We start from the raw sequence: 22,622 nt of genomic DNA, 5'->3' as shown, positions 1-22,622 counted from the left end.
AGCACTGTTAGTCTATGCTATAAGTATGTTTTACAAAGCTGAGATGAACTTTTTAAGACCTGTTTTTTTTGTTCTCGTAATATTACACCAAAAGGAATCTTACACAGAATTGTTAACATTAGCTGAACAGACCAGAAAGAAATGTATTTTGTAAGTTAAAATATTAAAAATTGGAATAAACACTGTTGTATAACACCAGTACCAGTATAGCCAATATATAATTCAGCACTACTTTTATAAAATTAAAAACTACTTAGTCTGGGAATTCAGCTGAAAGATTGTGTACATTGTGCTGATGCTGAAATGCAGGTACTGTACTAGACCTGAGAAGCAACTCACAATGACTTAAAAGACCTGAAAATCATTGAGTGTCCTAGACACTAGACAACTAGTGGAGCAATTTTTGGCTGGACAACAAAAGCTTTTGAACAACAATGCTGCAGACCACACCCGCTAAAAGCAGTGAGTACATCTCTATTCTTAACCGGCAGCTTAAGCAATTCATGTCTTTGGTGCCCTCTGCTGATCCTCTAATGAATAGATGCATGAACAAAATAAGGGCCTTAAGTCGTAAGAGAATGGTTCACTAAAATACAAGCTTATCCAATTTTCTCCATACCATGTAAGCAAGAAATGATTATATACAGAATTATGGTTCCAAATAGAAACATTACAAGCCAGCTTTGGGCACCAAACATGTCCTATAGATTATTATTTTTGGGGTATGGGGAAATTGAGTACAAACTGGGTTCATGATATTACAGTGAACCATTCCTTAAAATCCCTTATATTGACATCAATAGCAGATGTCATAATTCATCTCAAAAGTGCTCTACCGGCTATAGGGTGCCATCAAAACAATTCATGTAAAATTGCAAGATCTTGTTGAGATTTGCTTTTGTGTACATTGTGCATTTTTCATATGTCATAGATGATCTGCAAACCACAAACTGAAATCCAAGCTCTTTATTTGAAACAGGAACATCCAGCTATTTTGACAAACAAATCGATTCCTACCAAATTTACATCTTTTAAAAAATCCATTTCAAAAAGGCTTTTTTAAAGTGGGTAGAAAAAACCCTGAGGATGTTACATCAAACACTGGAATGATGGGCTTGTTAGAGTTTTATCGGCCGCTTATTTATGATACTTAAAATTGAATGTGGCTTACCAGAAAGACGTTTTCTATCACTGAATTTCAATAGATATTTTGGATTTGGGTGCTGCTCAGAAAGAACTGGTCTAATCTATTAGCCAGATAAGTTGACCTACATTTCTGCCCTTTTGGCTACTGAATGTCCTGCAGAGTTTGAAATACATGGTGTTTTGAGCGTGATTACAAGCAGCAAGGTAGCAACGGCAGCAGCCAACGAATCAATAGCCCAAGACAAAAAAAAGAACAGGATATACACTGTACAGCTGTTTAGATGGACATTGACACAGGTTGTAGACATCACTCACAATCACATTTAAATACATAACAGCTTTTCTTCATTTCAAGCAAAGGACTCTCGTCTGACATGGAAAAAAAGTTGTCTGCTAAGTGATGAGCTTAAGCCAGGTAAAAAATTCACTTTGCACCAGGCGAAATAACAGAACAACTATCAGGGCAAACAGAAAAGTAATTAAGACATAAATATATATTAAATAAAGCAGTCTATATCACTAAATGTATAAATTATCTTTGGTCCTGCACAGTAAAATGACCACCATTTGAGTGTGGTGTCTGAGTTATAAAGTTTCAATCAGCAATGAAACACAGTGGCCGATGGTTCCTCATGGCATATACACTACAGGGGATCAGTACAACGAGGGTGAAAGCTCATACAGGGACCATACACAAGTGTGTGGAAGCAAGCTTTTGATACTTCACAAATAAAAGCTCCAAAATGCTAAAAGAAATCCACAAAACTGTGATGACTGATGATCATGTACTTTCAGGGACCCTAACTGACCTAACTGATATTTACAACTAGGCATTGAGAGCCATACTGAGAGTCAGTAAAAGTGTGCAGATAAGTGGCTGTGTACAAGCTGAGTGCTGGAATAGTTCCCTCTGGATGCTCTTCATGCATTTCGGTTAAAGTCTGTGTTAAAATACTGAAGACGGGCGGTGGTGGGTAAGCAGGGACCTTGTGGTCCATGCAAGCAAGGGGCACTCTCAGTGTATCTCAGTGTCAGGGGAGCTCTGGCGGTTGGGGAAGATATGGAGCTGAGCGTGCTCAATGCCGTCATTGTGGAGGTCCTCTTGTTTCTGCAGCCCATGAAGCTTCAGGACCAGCTCCTTTATGAACACCTGGGCAGATCATAGAGAAGATCAGGACACTGCAAAAACAGTTCTTGGAGGCTAATTGTAGGTAGGGAATACATATCGAAACCTTGTATCTCTACAATGGTAATTTTTCAAGAAAAGAAAAAATATTCTAGATTTTATTCTATACTAGTGTTGAAGCATTTCCATTTTTCCATTTGTCATAACATGACATTTTCACACAATGTAAAAGCAGATTTTCCATGATGTATTTGGGTTAAATTGGTAAAACTGCTCAGAAAATTTGTGGCTGCGTTAGAGGGAGTGCTTCAAATTGTTTTGCAAAATGAAGCAGGGAAGGATCAGTGATTCATTGTTCTTGCATTGCTTGTCAGCAGAGGGCAGCAAAGGAAAACTAAAAGTAATTGTTTTAAAAACACAAAATTTGGGCTTCAAGATGGCTGCTACTACCGTTTTCAGTCATGTGATGTGCTTTTGTCCATTTTATAGATACCAGTAGACGTGCCGATATTCAGTAAGGTATACTGCAACAATTAACACGCATGATGTTGTTATGTGGATAACACACACCACCACTGAATTTTAGTCAAACAAGCTGCAGCTCTGGTATCGAATGGTTCCACTAAGCTGTCACATTGTGATCCCTTACTTTATTTGACATTTGTACAGCTGTTTTATAATTGGCCTGAGCACCTTCACAGCTCATGGTTTAATACAGGGGTGTCCAATCTTATCCACAAAGGGCCAGTGTGGCCGCAGGGTTTCACTCCAAACAAGCTGAAATACACCTTATTCTACTTGTTAAATCAGTTGGTCTTAGTCTTCAAACATTTCATCAAGTGACCTCCTGCTTTGTTGGAGTGAGAACCTGCAGCCACATCGGCCCTCTGCGGATAAGATTGGACACCCCTGGTTTAATACTTAATGTGTGATGTAGAACACAGAAAGTCTACCACTTGGCCTGGACTTTTTTCCCTTTTTAAATCTGGAGTAATCCAAATAAAACTCTAGGAATTAATAAAGACTGATGTGCTGTGCCATCAGGGAAAATATCTTCAAAGACAGAAAAACCCCAAAATGTATTACCACCAACACATTAGTGCAATTAAAAATGACATTTAGAACACTAGATGTTCATGTATTATCTTTTATTTTTTCTTAATGCAAGATTGTGATAATATTATCGTATGTACTGACTGGCCGCTTCATTGAGTACACCTACCTCATACCTACACTCTTGGCCTCTATTTTATCAGTTCCTCTTGCCACATAGGTGCACTTTACAGACTGTAGTCCATCTGTTTCTCTGCATACTTTATTAGCCCCTTTTTACCCTGTTCTTCAGTGGTCAGGACCCCCACAGGACCACCACAGAGCAAGTAGTATTTGGGTGGTTGGTCATTCTCAGCACTGCAGTGACATTGTGGTGGTGTGTTAATGTGTGTTGTGCTGGTACGAGTGGATCAGACACAGCAGTGCTGCAGGTCCACTTATACCAGCTCAACAGACACTTACACAGTATGACCACCTTAGTGTCACTGCAGTGCTGAAAATGATATAAAATAATAATCCTTGCTCTGTGGTGGTCCTGTGGGGGTCCTAACCATTGAAGAACAGGGTGAAAGGCACCTAAGAAAGTATACAGAGAAACAGATTGACTACAGTTTGTGATTGTAACTACAGAGTGCACCTATATGGTATGTGGAGCTGATGAAATGGACAAAGAGTGCAGGTAAAAGGAGGTGTACTTAATGAAGTGGCCGGCCTATGTATTATTGTGATAATACATTTTTTAAGTTGGCCCAAGGCTAGTTAACAATTCCAATATCATACAGCGTCAGAAACCACATAAGCAAGTCTATTTGAGATTACTTCACAACTGGACATGGCTTGAGATTTTCTGATGATTTATAATGGTTGATTGATGGCTTTAAGCTTCCATTACTTGTAGCTACATTAGCCTGGTAGCTCAAGGGCAAAACTATAGAAGAAAACTTTGGACACTAGACATATTTTGGCTGTTTGGTATGTGACAGCGTAAGGGGAAAAACCTCTAAATTTGGTTGTTGGCTGAACCATCTCTTTAATGGATGGAGCTATCCACACTAACAGAATCCACTGGATGAATCAGCCCCGCACCTAATATGTTGACAGTTACTTAAACTTTTTACTTTTTGGTGAAGGCCTACTCTGCTCAAGAGCCACTACAGTGGTGCGGCTGCTAGGGCCTGAACGTAGCTCAAGAATTGAGTACATGTCTGGGCTAACTGCATTCATGAGGCTACTTTTCAAGCTCCTTAAAGCACTACAGACAATATAACATGGCTCCTCTGGTGGATATATGCTTCCATTCCTTTTTAGCAACATTATCCTTGCAGCTCCGGCACAAAACTAAAGAAACACCAGACTTGGCTGACATGTATGGCGTCTGAAAGGGTAGGAAAACAGCTATAAAAAAAGCAAATTTTTACATGTTTGAGCTAACTGCATTCATGAGTTGAGATAGGCTATTGTGTAAGCTCCACAAATACAATATTATATGCCATTTTATTGAATTCATCATTGCAAAAGGACTTTAGAAAAGCTACTTCAGAAATGACCCACAAATGATAATATTGGTTGGTGGTTTTCACATAACAGTCAGGTCCATAAACATTTGGACATTGACAAAGTTATTATTTTAGCTATAAAGCAAGCCATTATTAGGCTGAAAAATCAAACCCACCAGAGATATACCAAAAACATTAGTTGTGGCCAAATCAACTATGTGGAACACTTAAAAAGAAAGTATGCACTGGTGAGTTCAGAAACACCAAAAGGCCTGGAAGACATCAGAAACAACTGTGGTGGATGACAGAAGAATTCTTTCCCGGGTGAAGAAAAACCCCAAAGGAACAACACTTGGCCAGATCAAGAACACCATGTATGGCTGCCATTGGAACTGGTTCCCTTGTATGTATTGTGTGTATTGATGATATGACCACTGACAGAAGCAGCAGGATGAATTGTGAAGTGTAAAACTCATTGGATGGTGCTTCACAGTGCAGATGGACAATGACCCGAAGCATAATGTGAAAGCAAGCCAAGACTTTCTTTAAGGCAAAGGAGTGGAATGTTTTGCAACAAGGTCAAATCAATCACCTGACCTTACACTGACCAGGCATTTCACTTACTGAAGGCAAAACTAAAGGTAAAATACCCCAAGCCAGCTGCAGTGAAGGCCTAGAAGAGCATGACTAGGGAAGAAACCCAGCGTCTTGTGATGTCTATCAGACATCAGGTCAGTCATTGACTAAAAAGAATCTGCACAACCACGTATTAAAAATGACAATTTAACTTGATTATTATTATATGATGATTATGTTCACTTGTCCATTCAATTTTGAGCCCCTAAAAATGGGGGTAGGGATAGTTACGTATGAAAAAGGTTGTCATTCCTGCACATTCCTACACATTCACCTGAACTGAATGCAAAGTCTTGCATTTGAGTCCATATTCCTTATTTAATTTGAACTCTAATATGCTGTAGTAGACAGCTAAAATAATAATAACTTTGTTGACATGCAAATATTTAAAGACCTGACTGTAATATGTTGTGACCTCTTAAAGAATTATCCTGCCCCTTACACTTTCAATGCCAAAAATGATACCTTTTTGCAATACATTAAACTGAATAGAATGCAAATGTGTGATCTAATCATTTCAACATGCTGAGCACTCAAAACTGCTGATATCTCCACTGCTGAGTTTGAATCACTCTCTGTGCTGTGAAGTACAGTATGGCATGTTGTGTTAAAGAGGCTTTGTGCAGTGAAGCACAGACCAGCTTTGTTATCCACGATGGGCCATTGTACCAGACTGAAAGAAAAAAAAAATCTGCCACGACAGCAGATACTTACTTCTGTGTTGTTATTACAGGTCTGGAGAATGTCCTGTAAGAATAAAAAGGTCAAATTATTAAAAAGAAAGGTATGATAATGTAAAAGTGTCTTTTTCTTGTGGTTGGCAGAGTGTGGGGTGAACAGGACTGCACCTGAAGCCTTTTCGTCCTCTCCTCATCACTCTGCAGGTCCAGAAGCTCATCAATATTCACCTCCTCCGGCATGTGCTCTTCCTGCAGAGAGAGACACAGATTCACAGTGACAATCTAACATCGCCCAGTAGTCCTCTCCGCAGTCCCTGTGGTGAGTGAGTGAGTGTCACCCGTCTTCATTCTGTCCCCTGCGTGTCTATACACTGACAAAAGTAATGTACTGAATTGACTTGATTTAAATGCATACATTATTTCCACAAGAATAAATTATTGTCAATGGTCAGTAAACTAGCCAACTAGGACTGTCAAGATTATGTGACTTAATTTAAAAAAAAAATGGTATGTACAAATATACATTCTCAATGAATCAGCTTAGTGATTACTTTGCAGTTCTTCAACTCCTTGGAACCGCCGGTGGTTCCAAAACGCACTTTGTCATATTCTTCATAACTTTCATATTTCATAAGCTACATTCAAAAAGTGGGTGTCATATGAGAGCTATAACTGTCTACTTTTCAGTCAAATAGACGAGTAATGTAATTTTAAACCCTTATAATAGAAGCTGAACTCACTATTTTTTTGCCTACTGAAAGTTGACCCATTTTTCCACAAATCTGGGCTATAAACTATAAACAGATGGTGTCTCTTCAGTGATATACTCTGTAAAAATTATTTTTATAAAACTATACAAAGAGCATCTAAGATTTTTGGCTTTCAGCAGTAAATTGTAAGCATATAGCAATATGTGTATGATCATAAAACAAATGTTCTGTTCATTTGAGGGGAACTTTTACAAAAAAAATAAATAAAATAAAAATTTACATTTATTTCATGCAGTTACTGAATGATTTGCCTCACGATTTGGTCATGTAAATTCAGATGGAAAAACCAAAATATGCCCTGGAGAATAAGAGGTTAAATGAAAAACAGGGAAGCCATGTTCAGCAGTGTGAAGATTCTCCACAATGAGAAGCTATTAGTGCTTAAGAAGACCCGCACCAGCAGGAATGCATGTGTGATTGTAGTTTCAAATTGCATGTATATGAAGTAAAATTAAGAACTTGCTGTTGTAAATTGTGTATATAATTACTCAATTAATCACCAAAATCATCAACAGAGACAGTCCTAGTTCCTAGTCCTAGTTGTTTGCATAGTCAATGTTTGTAACCCAAGGATTAAAAACTGCTCATACAGTGTACACTTACTGGCCACTTTATTAGAAACATCTACCCTGTAGCTCCACCTTGCTGGCATGCAGTTTGAAACTACTATGTCAGTGACACTGCTGTGTTCAGAATGGTCCACCACCCAAATAATATGTGGTCAACAGAAGTCCTATGGTCAGCAACTGACCAATGATGAACAGGGTAGAGGGTGGCTAATAAACTGGGCATGAAAACAGCCTAGAGTTTGTAATTGTACACCTACTATATATAGTGGAGCTCAGATAGTTGGACTTCATGCATTGACAATACAAGCTGGATGTTTCTAATAAATGAATAGTGCAGAGATTGATTATACACTAAATGTCCAAAAGTATCCAGACACCCTACATAAATTAGTGTATCTGGTTACTTTAAGGTGCTTACATTGCTCACACAGCTTATATAGTTTCCAAAGAAAGGCAATGCCAATAGAACGAGGTCATCATGCCCAATGCCAAGAGTCGGCATAAGGGGTATAAAGCCCCCAACATTGCACTGTGGAGAAGTGGAACTGCGCTCTCTGTAGTGAAGAAGCACCATCCAGTTCCTTTGGGGTGAGCTGAAGTGGGGTTGGTGATCCAGAGCTAGTATCCAACATCAGTACCTGACCTCACTAATGACTGTGGCAGAGTTCAATCAAATCCTCATGCAATGTTCCAACATATAGTGTAAAGTCCCCCTAGAAGAGTAGAGGCTATTACTGCAGCAAAGGGGAGGACAAATTTGATTTCAGAAGCAACTTTAGATGAACAAATGTGTGCAAACTTTTGGACATGTGTAGTTAAAAGTCTATGAAGCATGAATAATAAATGTATGGATCATAAATGTATACCACAAATTAAACAAAGTGGTTTTAAGGCCACAGTGGTTCTTCTCATTTACAGCAGCTATTTATACATTTGTGACTCTGACTTGACTGTGACCACGAATTCATGGGTCACTTGCAGTGAAAACATGCATAATACCCTCACTTCACTGCTCATCACAGTATAGCTGTGTATGCCTTCCTAAGCTGTCTGTAAAGGTTAGCAGTCATAGTACATGAGCAGTGTTACATAAGCAGGATGCTCCTCTGCACACAGAGTGACTGAGCCTTAAAGAGCCTGCACCATTGTCCTCTAGCTCAACTCCACAGCTGTCTATTCTGACCTGACAGCTTTCATTCACCACAGCTCTCTCTAATCTATTGTAGTGTTAATAAGCATGAGCTGGCTTCACTTGTTCCACACAGTTTGGGCCTCCCCGCAGGCTTATATAAATGTAAAACACCAGCAGTCTTTTCACCCCTAAGGATCTGTCTGTGGGCCCATAGTTCTATGAATATACAGAAATGGCTGCGTGTACACCTCTGTTTGGTTTTCCACTGCTGCCTCACTCCTGTAGTGGCTTACTGCCCCAGGACTACTCAGTCTGAAAGTAGGCCAAGTGCGATTTCTGTTGGGAGCCTTTTAGCAAATCATTTATGGAAGGCAAAACCTGCATCTCTCCACTCTTTCCCTTGCAGCACTACAGCAACACAAACTGGCCTACAGTCTACCAAAACCAACTGTGCCATACTATTTACATAACACCACTCAGCACATTTCCACCTAGAATTACTCAGTATTGAGAAGAACAGCACGGCTGAACTCCAGATGCACTCTTTGATGCCAAAACAAAGATGTTATGGTCTGTGGAAAAACAGTGGAGCTGCAAGAAAACAGCAGTCATCAATTTATGAAGATAAACATTCACATCTGCACTTTTGGAAGATTTGCATCTAATAGGAAATCATGAAGATGCTCAGTGTTGTGCAGCTTGTGTCAGCAAGTCAGTCTCATATGATCATCACAGTTAAAATGGAAGTTCTGTATAATTCACTGGTTAAGTAGTAAACAAATGCATTCAGAGTGGATACATGTGAAATATTCTGTTCTAGAGAAACTTACTGAGTCAGAACCGTTCACAGTGGTGGTGATGGGAACCAACCTCTTAAGAGTTTAATGCCTCCAAAAGCTACATTACAGAAAGTTTTTAGATGAAATGATTAAAAATTACACTGCCTAAAGCCTGAGACATTGTTTTATAATCGTTTTGAGATAAGCTTTTAGCTTAGAATTATTTTTTTAAAGCTATTCATGGCAGAGTGGTACATGCAGAGCATGGTAAAAGCACGTAGTCCCCAAAAAACTATTTTTTTTTAATGTTCCACTATCAACATTACATTAAAATAGCTTTATTTTCATTGTAGATATTGCGACCCCTGGTTTCTATCACCACCATTTCAAAGAAAATCAGTGAATAAGTTTCTCTACAAGAACTATCCTTTTTGTGAAATGGCACAAATATCAATGTTCAGAAATATTTTGCAGATCAAAATCATATGCGTTGTATCATCAACTATGTATTTTTTTGCCATCCAACTTAAAATGTTATGCTCAGTGAATGAGTATTACTGCAGTTGCCGTTTCTTAAAAATATGTATTTCTTAATCAAAACAGTGGTGATGTTAAAACCACTGAGCATGTGCAAAAAAAAAGGAAGAACTAAGCTTCCAGCATTTGTTGTGGTCTTGCTGCTTTCTGTTAATTTACATCTAAATGAATTTTCCATGTTTTGATATTCAAACTATGCTGGTGTTTTATGTTTAAGTGAACAAGTTTACCCTGTATTGTAATAAACGATAAGCTCACGTTACATTTTTTGCACTTACATTGCAGTGCAAAATTCCTATTTCACTACTCAGTCCATGTTGCATATATAAAAACCATGTTGCAAAAACAGCTCGTTTTGTAATCACTGTTTCTGCGATGCCAACTCATTTACATACATCCACCTACTCAGCTTACAGCAGTTTAGGCCTGTCCATTCTTACTGAAGTTCTGAAGGAGTGTTTTAGCTCTGAGTGCTGAAAAAAAAAGCCTGTTTAATTGTAAGGGATAAGGAAAGGTTGGTAAATGGTCAATGTAAAAATTAATTATTACTTTTTTTGGTACGTAAAAACACACAAATGTTGTAAGTGGACCTTAAGGAAAACTAAAATACAAGAAAAATGTAGGATACAGGCCCTTTAATGCAACCTTATATTTCTGATTTCTATATCTGATACAACATTATCAATGTCACTATAACATTGATTAAGCATTTGCAGAACTTTTATTGCAGCAAATAAATACAGCAAAATAACAAATGAAATATTACGGGTTTTTTTTTTTTTGCTATGCAGTTTTAGTTTCACTGCTTCTCACCACTTTGTTATCAGGTGAGGACTATTTAAATAAGCTCTTATCAAGAGTACAACTGCAACAAAGAAGCAATCATGGAGAAGTGGTTGGTGGTAGGCTGCCTCTCAGGCTGTATGATAAGGTTACTGAGAGCCGGGGGGAACTGAGTGCAGAGGGAGTACTTTAAAAATTCTGAAACTAATGTCACCACCGAAAGGTCAGTCAGAGCAAGATCCAAGCAGTATCCCCTACTGGGGTGTCTGTGACCTTTCTTTCAACTCAAATGCTGCTGAAATGCTCTCTAGCGAATATGTGCGTGCATGTGAACGGCACATTCTGTACATGCTCCTTACAGGGCACTCACAAATGAACAAGTCATTTAATTCACATAAGAGACATCTAGGTCTTAACTTAACACCTGAAAAAAAGACTGTGATAATTAATAAGGAATCCTCAAATAAAGGTCCAGTCAAGTGAAATATTGTGAAATTATATTAATTTCACTTTAATTCAGAGCAATGATGAAATTTTGGCTGTGTCTGGAAACTTATGCTTCTTCTTCTGCCCTCCCCCTCCCCTACTGCTCCTCTCCTGCCCCAGAAGAATCCAGAGGAATCGAGGAGAGGAAAGGAGCAGGAGAAATGGAGAAAAGAAGCAGGAATTGGGAGAAATGGGACAGTTTATTCCTTTCAGCATGATTCAATCTGATGCTGACCATTGATGACCTAAGCCTAAAACAATGTTCGCTTCAAAGCACGCCCCTCATGCTCCTGTATCCAATCACAGCTGCTACACAGAGCCAGCTGATTTACATTTCTATTCTTTTTCATTTTATTTTACACCAAGTATGAAATATACAAAACAGAGAATATGTAAACACAGACAAAACACAGATGTATAGCTGGACTGCTCCATGTTTGTCCGTCTTCTTTGGGTGTGTGTGCGCAGTGACGTCACACTCTTAAAAAAGACGGTTCTTCAAGGGCTCTTTCGTAAAGGGAATGGTTCTATTTAGAACCATGAGTTCTATATAGAACCATTTCATGCTTAAATGGTTCTTTGCATGATGACACTGCTCTTCAGATTGATGAAAAATGTGTTGTATATGGTTCTATATAGAACACTTTTGAGAATCGTTCATTATAGCACCAAAAAGGGTTCTACTATTATTATGATGTCAAGCTTGTAACAATACAAGAAGCCTTTTTGGTGTTACATAGAACGATTTCAAAAAAGTCTCTATAAAGAACCATTTCACCATGCAAAGAACCATTTAAGCATAAATGGTTTCATATAGGACTCATGTTTCTAAATAGAACCGTTCACTTTAATACAGAACCTTTGAAAAATTATCCTTTAAGATTGCACTTTAAAATCTGTAAAAGGCTTCCTCCACTGGAAGCCACTTCAGCAAGTGTTTCAAGCAGCTTCTCTCGTCTCTTGCAGTATTCAGACAGCCAGTAAGATGGTGTCAAGGAAATCGGTTTCTGGGACATGGAGGAGAGGATGACGACGCAACCTAAATGACTTGTTTGACTTTGGTGAACTCTGACACGCAAATTCATATTCTCAGCCAGTAACACTACTGCTTTGGCTGTGCTGACCTCTAAAGGGGCAGCCTTTTGTAAAGAAGCACTGAATATTCAAAATGGAGGAAACAATCATTTTAGCAGTGTCTAAGCACAACTTTTTAAACATTTCTTCCCTACTGGCTTTAAAAAAAACACAGAAAAGAGAGACTGTATGACACACAGTCAGTCAGAGTGTATTACTATCTTTACTTTTGTGATTTTACTGTTTGTACTAACTGTGCTTGCTAACTGCAATGTTAGCTTCTTGGCTAACCATACCTGCACACAAGTCACCCCACTGCTGACAACCACGCTAGGTACATATATATATATATTGTATATAACATAATTAATAATTATTTTGACTTTTATTTTGTTACTGCTTGTGATTAGCGAGTTAGCTAGCCTTTTTTGTCTATACCTTATTTTCTGGACCAGCCTCGATGACGCCCATTTAGCAAGGCAAAGCAATCTGCAAAGCTGCAAAACTGCATACTACCACACTAAATACTATACCAAAAATAGTACACCACCAATAGAATTCTATGATAGTGTTGTTAGAATGGTACTATGCAGTTTTGGACACAGCTCAAACAGCTAGTGTGACAGCAGCTTGAGCCGTGCTGTAATTTGTTATTCAAATTATTAGTAGTATAATAATTTGCAAATTTTCAAGCACAATTTCAACTTATTTACTAAAATTTACATAACATATATAAAATGTGCAATACATTTTACACAGACCACATATAATTTTTGTGCAGAAGTGTGTTCTCTATGGAGGATGTGTTAACTTATTTTCATTTAGAAAATCAACAAAACTTTGACCAGGGGCGACTGAACTTTTGCACACGACTGTATATTTCACATCAGAGGCCTTTTATTGTTACTCTGATGAAACAAATCAATAATAAGCCATTAGTGATGCGAATTCCATAGTTCAAGCGCTTCACTTTCAAGCATGGTATAGCCAACTGTGAAATCAACAGTGTATTAAAAGGCGAACCCCTGTTATAACATATGTTTAAGCTAATCTTAACACAAACCCATCTGTCAAACCTTCACGTAGCTTGTGACAGAGTTCGGGACACATTCTGTTTGAGAAAGGTTCTTTTCACACAGAATGAGTATATTAGAATATGCAGTACGCCTGGCTGCTCTTGTTGCTGGTGAAGAGTGTGCACTCTCTCTCTCATTTTGTCTTGCAAGCATGAGTGTTGAGTGAATCACTCCATCCAGTTTAGCATCAGGGGATCCTCCAGGGCTGCGATTTAGTCCTCATTAATTCCAGGCCAGTGACTTGTGGTTAATGCAGGTTCTTTTCTTTGCTCTGACTTTATGAGCTTTTTCTTGTTTCCTTCATTTGAGAGCAGCTGTACACCTGCACTGAATATTCCGCTTTTCAAACAACACTTGCTTCAAATCTGTACATTTAAATAGATTTCTAGAAATCTGAGTAACGCTCATACTGTGACTGTCTATAGGCTTTAACCAATTCAATATTTGATGCTTATTAAATACACTGACCCTGAACAGGCAGATAAATGTAATTTTAATGATTGTAAAAGTGTCCAGATTTTATGCCAGAAGCTGTGATATATTCTCTGTATAGTAGTCCGCTGTCAGTTATCTGGGGTGGAGAAATGCTTAAGCACTTCAAAGACAGAGACTCTGTCCAATCAGAGAGAAATGTCAAGTCCTTTTGAGTGTCATCTGTTCTCAGATGTCTGTGAACTGTGACTCAACACTAAGCCATTTCATATGAAAAAGAAAACTTACCCCAGCAGTGGTTTTAATTGTTATATTCGACAACAAATTCGAGTAAATAAACACAATTAATTCAATATAATGCTGTTTGAGCTCTAAATGGGCTTTCCAACATACACACAAAAAATATATGCACTAATATGAACATGATCAGTGAAAAGAGAGCGTGTCAGATAGATTTGGGGTTAAAAATGGTAATAAGGTATTCCGAATTAAATGCTTCAAAACTGTGCTATGTAAGAGGCACCCCAAGGGTGACTAATATAATCACGATGTGAATTCTCTGATTTATATGCATCATTGTTCCAAATTAGTTTAAACTATGGTCCTACAAAAAACAAACAAACAAACGAACAAAAAAAAGACTATAGATATTTACAGGGATTATGTCTTTATCTATTGAAATCCAAGGCATTGATTCTTTCTATTTGGAAGAAATCTGTAAGTCTTTAAAAAAAGGATCTTTTTTTAAAAGATCCTTTTTACTTCTTTTAAGGTAAAGTGGAAAGATTATAGTTATCTTTTAAATTTAGATAACATTTTTCTTATTCAAAATATGCTGTCCCAAGTTTTCACGTCACTTCTAAAACACAAAGAGTCCACAGGCGGCACACCCCTGCACCCTGTCCCTCATGGCTACATGGTGAACAATTAGATCCCACTGTTTCGAAGTAAATGTCTCAAAGTCTGAAAATCAGTGTGTAACATTAAGAATTGTCACTCGTGAAATTAAGCAATCTTTTCTGTGTTTTATTAAAAAAATGTTTCATGTGATTTTGTGTGTAACTGTTCAGAGCTGTGTTTCCTAGTCATGTACTAGCCTGTGTTTTTGAGTTATGCTCAAAATTAGATAAAACTGTCACTACTGAAACATTTGGTAAAGCAAGGTGTAGGGTCATTCAAAGCAAAAGGATTTTAGTTTAAAATCAGTTAAAAGTCTGAATTTTGTTTTCATTTCTGATTTTGAACGAATTTGATAGAATGATCCATACACAGTAGTTAGGGCTGTTATCTACTGTGTGGTTGGTAAAGTGCTGTTTACTAAATGCCCACAAGATTTTACATTGCTGTCAGCAGGGATGGGCAAAATACTTTAAAAAGGATGAAGGCTGAATACTGAATAGTGTCCAAAAGTTTATCAGTCTCTTTAGAATTCACCTAATGAACATGTTTCCTACATGCCGTGCACTGATTATAAATAGTTAATAAACAATCGCTGGTAATGTTACTTTAAAAGATGGTGTATATTTTCACATTTAGTGGGTAAGTATTCTAAAAGTGTTCGCCTAGGCATGTAAAAAGTAACTGTTTTTTGAAAACTGGCTTTACAAAATGAAACTGAATACAGATGCTTAATTTCTGTATTCTGAATATGTATTCCCGATACTTGTATTCTGTTACATCCCAACCCTGGCTGTCAAAATAAGACTACAGACCGTCTTTGTGCTGAAACACAATGTGTGAATATTTTAGCACTGAGCAGAATTACATATTCTCTCTCTTTCTCACACAGACTCCCTGTCCATTTACTGCTACCTCACTTGCTCTTTCCGCTTGCCTGCTTTTTCTCTCTTGCCCTGACCGTGCATACATAGCATTGTATTAGCGTGGCTTTACAGGAGGGGCAATGTGCTTTTAAGCGGCCATTTTCACTTTATATTCCCAGGAGACTGGGGAAAGCAGTCAGACATTTGGTCAGTCAGACGGCCAGACAGACAGATGTCATTATTCATCAGGACAAAAGATGCATATGCTTTATGCCAATGTGGTACATAAAACTAGAACAACAATGTAAATAATCCAATACTCAGCTGACCAGCTTCACTGGCTGGTCAATTAGTCAAAAGGCAAAAATCACAGAACATTTCCACTGGGTCAGTCTATCACTTTGAAATCTATAGGAATGGCTTCAAATGAAGCCCACTGCCCAACACACGTGATTGGTATAACTGTGAGAGTAATCGGCTATGTCTGTGGCAAGAGATTATAGTCTGTGATAAAATCTTCAATTGTGAAGATTTGACTGATGCTTTAAAAAGCCCACTGGATTTTCATGCTCATCATGGTTTAGACAGCACTAATTTATTAGGATTACATAATGGATATATGGCATTAAACAGTTAAAGGAATACTTCAGCAACCTAATCTCTGCACCACACAGTCGATTACTATGGACAATCACTTGTACTTAGAAAAGAACTGAAAAACTGCTGCCGCTTATAATAAAAGCCAGTGGGACGATGCTTCAGCATCTGCCCACTGGCTTCAATTAAAAATGTTTTCAAGTCAACTTTTTTCGGTTTATCTTCTAGCTACAAGGAAAGGCACTGAACTTAGGAAATTAATCAACTGTGCGATACAGATGTGGCCGATAGAGATAAGGCTGAAAAACACTGGAGTACGCCTTTAAAGCAGATTCATCACGCTGAGTGTGCTGTGCTTGGTGGCAGACGCTGGATTAAAGTTAACCCAGTGTTGCTCTGCAAACAAACCTGCAGCAGAGCAATTGGTGCTGTTAATCTGGGCTTCTGATGAACCTCTGATAGAGCAGCAGAAGCCTAATGGCTCTGCTTAATGGGGCATGTGATGCTGGTTGTTTAGGCTGAGGGGAAGTGATGTAGCAGGACAGAAGGGGGGTTGTTGACGCACCGGGCTTTTCTTTGTGTGCTACACTGACATATGGGGTCTTTAAATCCCCAGCCCCCATTGCCTTTAGTCATGAAGAACACCCCAGGAGGTGGAGATTGCATCAATCAATCCCAGGATCGTTAGCATTGAGACCTGGCCATACAGCTTCACTGTGGTCAGGCCTTTCACTCTGCCAGGAAATGAAGGGGGAAGTGAAGGGGGGGGATCTGATTACATACTCGATGGGGTCCGTTCTTTCTTTAGCATCGCAGACCAACAGATGTTGTGGTTTACTTTCAAGACTAAAGATGCCAAAAATGGTTGTGCCACACTAGAACTACTTTGGGTTGTAATGTAGTATGTAAACATTTAAAATTCACTGCCCAGCCCATACAGTCCATATATGAAAATAAGCTCCATAAAGCCATTTCAAATTCAGTGTTTTCATGCAGTCGTGAAAACCAACACTTTACATATATACGCATATACAGCCTATGGCAGTTTAGCCACACCCATTCACGATGAAGAAGTGTTTCAACCCGGACTTCTTTTTGAACGAGGCACCCGATTACTTCTAAACAATGAAGAGAGGTTGGAAAATAGTCATGTAAAATTAATTATCACTGTTATTGGTGGACCTTGGGAAAAAATAAAATAAAATGTGGACCCTTTAAAGGTTTCTCCTAGAACTTTACGTCCATGTAAAGAACCATTTACGAGTCTTCATTTTAAGAGTGTAGATAAGACTTGCTAAGTCTTTATCTGGGTTCAGTATTGGTTTCTACAGTTTACTGCACAAAGCAATTGAGCACACTACGAATCATCTGATAGTTTTAACAGTACCATACAGAAGACATTGAAATCTGTATCAATCTTTTTTATTGTGCCTCTGCATCCTTAGGTTTTGTCTCTTGAGCAGGTGTGCATGTCTGGGTGTGCAGGTCTCCATGGCCATTAATTTTACCCAGCGATTAGATTGTATCTTCCAGGTTGTGACCAGTCTTGGCAACGGGCTTACTTTCATTAGACTGTAATAAACGCTTTGCTTGTAGGGAGTACACATGTGCGCTGTTGGGTTTTATTGGATCTGTAATGGGCAGCTGCTATAGAATGAGAACATATGGGACAAGCCTTGCCTTTGGCTAATACTGATATCATTCAAACCTGACACATGATGGAATGACAACTCTCAAGAATAACAACACATTTGAGCTACATTCACAAAGCAGGTAAAAGTGGCCAAAATCTGATCTTTTCCTTCATTTGTGACACAGATCTGCTATTAGTGTGGTAGGGTGAACAGCAAAAACACACTGAATCTGATATTATCAGTCTCAATTTGGGACATTTTCATATGTGGTACTGACATCCGATACATATCCTATGCGACTCAGTCTGAACAGCCAGATCGGAATTCATGCTTCATTCATTCTTGTATGTAAATTCAACTCCACATAAAGTCAAAATTTAATGCAACCGAGTATAAAAGATGGACGACAACAGTAAAAGAGGATTTCAGTGGTGGGATAGTGAGGTAACAGACCTTGTAATCATTTGGGATGCAAACCAACTTAGAAGGTACTTACAGCAATTGCTCCATGTTTGAAGAGATATCGAAAGAAATGGCTGAACGCAGCCATAAAAGAACGTGGCAGCAGTGTCAAAGAAAAGTTAAAAATCTGAAAGCAAAGTTTAAAGATACCAAGGATGTGCACCAAAGAAGTGGCCGTGGCCGAATAACGTGCCCTTTTTACAGCCAACTCAAACACATTCTGGGTGATAAGCCCCGCTGTTAGCCACTGGATTGGCCATCTGGATGAGTGTGCCATGTGAAGCGTTGTTCTTTTGTGCACATACAGTTTGGGAGCATGATCTGTCAAGACTAATGTCACATATAGGTCACATTATAAAGATATTGTGAACAGCCTAACAACAACAAAAAAAACAGACTTGGGCCACTTTTACCTGCTGTGTGAAAGTAGCCTTGGATGCTGCAAGCTAAAGGGGTGTGTCCTGGCTGCAGCAGTGTCCAGCTACCTGCGATCCACATGGCTGGATGATGAAGCAGTGCTGGTGGGCAGATTTACAGCTCAGTGGGTGAGCAGACAATGTGGCAGGGTAGCAGCCATCACAGCATTTGCCTCATCTTTCCATCTGGCTAATTCTACACTCTGAAAAGTGATATGTTAAATAACAACACACTAACTTGTATTACCTATTTTAACACTTTTGTGACATACTGTTTTCTGATGTTACACATTCTGTATTAAAAGTCATTCCAAATGCATTATCCAGAACTAGGTACAGAAATATTTCTACAGTAAAAGTAACACAAAATATGTCATCTCCAAGTGAACACACTGATGTGTCTAGTTAGAGGCCGTTTTAAGAGGGTAGCACCATTTCCAGTAATGACTACAGAAGCACTCTGCTGCTGCTTTCTTGCATTCTACAATTTTAAAAAGTCCTAAAAAGTCCAAATTAGCTAGTTAGCTTTAGTGATGCACCAATCCGATATACAGGATCAGTATCAGCACTGATACTAACCTTATTTAATGGATCATTTATCAGTCAGACATGACTGATCCACATTCAATCGTGGATCAACTGTGGTCGTTAAACTTTTGTTAAAGTTCCTAAACATCCCACTCACTCTTCAGTCCATACAGTCCATATACGGAAAACAAACCCATTTAGAAGTCAGATGAAGTTGTTTTTGTGATGTTATAAAACCGATGCATTTTTATATACATATCTTTAGTTTAGCCCATTCACGCTGAAGTTATAAAGAGTGTTTCAGCCTGGACTGCTTTGCGAATGAGGCACAATACAGAGCAACCAGTTCGAACAGGGATCATTTACATATAACAGTCTACAAAAGCATAATAACAGAAACAGCCTGTTTAATTCTAAGAGATATAGAGAGGTCATGTTAAATGAATTGTTATTGGTTTTGGTACATAAACCGACACAAACACTGTAAGTGGACCTCCAGGAGAAAAAAATAAAACACAAGAAAAATGTAGGACTTTTGCCCCTTGTAAACTGTAACAGCACATTGTCCAGTTTTCGACTTTGTGAAACACTTAATTTATTTCTTATATATTCCATGGTCCTTTTTCTGTTTTAGAGTTAAGAAGTGATGATCATGTTACTTGACACTCAAAGTATGATTCCAAGAATTTCCACACACTGAGATTTATAGATTTTAAACTGAAGAAGAGCACTGGCATCAGATTTATACTTGATATCAGCCCACTTTATGAATCGTAATCATTTTTTTTGGAGAGAAAAAGTGGGATCAGTGCATCCCTAGGCCACCCAGACATCCGCACACATCCTCCTTAATTGGAAACGAAGTATATTTACTGTTTACTAGGTGCCTGTTGGCTTCAGTATTGCTCAGGCTGTTGTCCATGTAAGGAAGTACGTGTTGCAGTCACAGCCACAACTGTTTGAGAACACTTCAGAGCTGACCCGTTTTTTCCCATACTTTTCTTGGGAACTGAACACTTTTTCTCTTGAAAAACAACCAAAATACTCCAACGCTAGCTGTAAACTGCAAAAAAAAAGTTGCATTCCAGTTTTCAAGGCTTCTGGTCAGGGTGTATGTCATGTCAGATAACCTTTGCCCTAAGCATTCTTTTCTAATGGATCTAAAGGCGCAATTATGACCAGTCTGTTGAGCTGGAGTGCTAATAAAAGAATATCAGTCCCTGAATTTACAAACACAGTGTTAAACTCAAACGCTAATTTGTTCCATTTGGTGCAAGTACTTTAAGTAAGTACTCTATATTAGGTGAACTGGATTATACTTATGGATGCAATGTGTATCTAAGCCAGCATAGACTATCATTTTATATTTGCATAATTTTAACACTGAGCACTGTAATGATTTTTTAATTACATTTTCTTGGTGGACTCTGCATTCAGTCATTCAGTGCAGTGCACGGAGGCCTTCAATCATAAAACAACAAAATGATAAAGGGTGGATTATGGTCTCGCATGCTCTGTTTTTTGCCTAAATTTGTAAAGCAGCTTATCAAAAATGTGATGGGACAGCATTAAGGGGTATCTGAGTACACTCTAAAAATGAGGGATCCTAAATGGTTCTTAGCTTGGATGTATAGTTTGAAGACCTTATGAATCCTTTACACTATGTGGAGGTTCTTTAACCTTTAAAACATTTCTTCACACTCACACATCTCATTTACAAAAATGGTTCTTGAAAGAAGCAAACTATTGAGAGGTTCTTTAGGGAACCAAAAGAGGTTCTACTATGGGACTGCTCTAAAGAACCTTAGTGGGCACCTTTATTTTTAAGAGTGTAGGGTGGATCAGATATTTTCGGACATTGGATATTATGGAACATGCATGTCATAGGCCTACACCTTTAAACAATATACCAATAAAATGACTGTGTAGTTTAATTAGCTTGTTTATAGTAGTTTAATTGGGTTAGCCTGCCAACAGTACCTCCCTCGAGCACATCTGGAAAGACTGCATTAGCAGTTTCAATTGAAATTGGAATAAACAAAAGTGTCTTAAAGTGTTACCTGATAGCACAAAATATCTGAATCCATCCTTTAATTAAAACAAGAATAAGGAAAGGCAGTTTTCCCAATCTGGTACTGTTATTCGTATGGACACAGTAGCCAGCTAGCCGCTATCAGGAATGAGAGGACTCACGCCCTTCCTGGGTAAACGTGGTTATATATAGACACTAGATGAATAATGCACCCATATTTTTTCTTCAGTTTTTTCATAAAACATGTCTGGGTAATAACGAAATTCCAGCAAAAATTACGCAACATGCAAAATAAAAACCTCAGCTGCGATTCCTTTTCTGATAAGCTGCTTCTCATTGTGAGACACACCTGCTTAACACTGGAGACACGCATGTACATTTCCACGTGGATCATTCTGGGTGTTCACCCACACACACACACACACACACACACACGAACAGATTGCGGTGTGCTCTAGTTCTACACTGAACTCTGTTCATTCACTCATTCAATACAATTCACGTCATATTCGGACTGATGCTCATCTAATCACCTCCAGCTCTTCAGTCATAATCAATCATGAAAATGTTTCATGACACATTTATCTCCACCCAGATGATTATTTAAATGCAGATATTATACATTTCAGCAGCCTCGCGCTCGTTTGCTCCGGTATATCACTCACCCTTCCCGCATAGAGTTCGTCTAGACCCGCGTCTATCCACTTCTCCACATCCAGGCGCCTCTGCAGCTCTTTTCTGTTGTATTTCACGGTCACTCTGGCTTGTCTCTTCTGCACGCTCAGACCGGCCTCCCGGCCCGCACCTCTGTTAGGTGAGTGCACTTTGCTGTTATACCGTCTCCCGACCCGGTTCGCTGCCATGTCCAGCTGCTCAGAGTGACAGTGTGCAGACGGGACTGGCTGTGTTTGAGTAGTGCGCTAGTGGAGCACGAGGAGCGCCGACATGCCCAGCAGGAGCGAGGCGCAGGTCCTAGCGCCGCCGGGTCAATGACTCAGCCAGAGCTGCTTCAGCAAGGGGCGGGGCTAAAGGCAGTAAGGTCTTGGAGGTCTGCTTCACACATAGCACCTCATCTTGGTTAGATGAGTCCTTGGAGGGGGGAATGCTGAGTGAACACAGACGTCGACTTCGGCACCAGAACCTACCCAGAAATTACCCACTGCAAACTCTTTTTTCACCTCCCCAAGAATTGGTGAACAAAGCTGTTTATAGGCTGTAGCAGTAAATTACTTTAAAATACTTAATATTTCAAATGCATGCATTCATTGCTGTGTTCTTATAGGAAACTCCACTCGGCAGCCATCTTTGCAATGACACCGGGCAGTTATTTCCACTCGTACAGCACCAGACTCCTCTCTCTTTGAATGGGTTGAGCTCAAAACGCAAAATCAGCAGGATGTATCTCAGAAAAGAGC

The 22,622-nt window shown here is 38.9% G+C and overlaps 1 protein-coding gene across 1 annotated transcript; it reads right to left on the bottom strand.

Moving 5' to 3' along the window:
• Positions 1-951: 951 nt before the first annotated feature.
• On the bottom strand, positions 952-22,119 carry ppp1r14ab (protein phosphatase 1, regulatory (inhibitor) subunit 14Ab). The gene is made up of 4 exons (XM_036561268.1): positions 21,873-22,119; positions 6,306-6,386; positions 6,172-6,204; positions 952-2,296 (listed from the first exon to the last, which is right to left on the bottom strand). The coding sequence occupies exons 1-4, from the start codon at positions 22,068-22,070 to the stop codon at positions 2,162-2,164; spliced, it is 447 nt and encodes a 148-aa protein (XP_036417161.1). The 5' UTR covers positions 22,071-22,119; the 3' UTR covers positions 952-2,161.
• Positions 22,120-22,622: the final 503 nt, after the last annotated feature.

The sequence above is a fragment of the Colossoma macropomum genome, unplaced genomic scaffold (assembly GCF_904425465.1).
Source record: "Colossoma macropomum unplaced genomic scaffold, Colossoma_macropomum, whole genome shotgun sequence".
Taxonomy (NCBI): Eukaryota; Metazoa; Chordata; class Actinopteri; order Characiformes; family Serrasalmidae; genus Colossoma; species Colossoma macropomum.
Note: the sequence above shows the minus strand (reverse complement) of the source record. Positions and strands in the feature narration are given on the sequence as shown.

What these genes read in the sequence shown, in the direction of transcription:
- ppp1r14ab (XM_036561268.1), bottom strand. Translation starts at nt 22,070, where the DNA reads ATGGCAGCGAACCGGGTCGGGAGACGGTATAACAGCAAAGTGCACTCA. An exon ending in AGAGGACGAAAAGGCTTCAG is followed by an intron (nt 6,205 to 6,305) that starts GTGCAGTCCTGT and finishes TTATTCTTACAG; the next exon opens with GACATTCTCCAGACCTGTAA. An exon ending in CCTGTAATAACAACACAGAA is followed by an intron (nt 2,297 to 6,171) that starts GTAAGTATCTGC and finishes TGATCTGCCCAG; the next exon opens with GTGTTCATAAAGGAGCTGGT.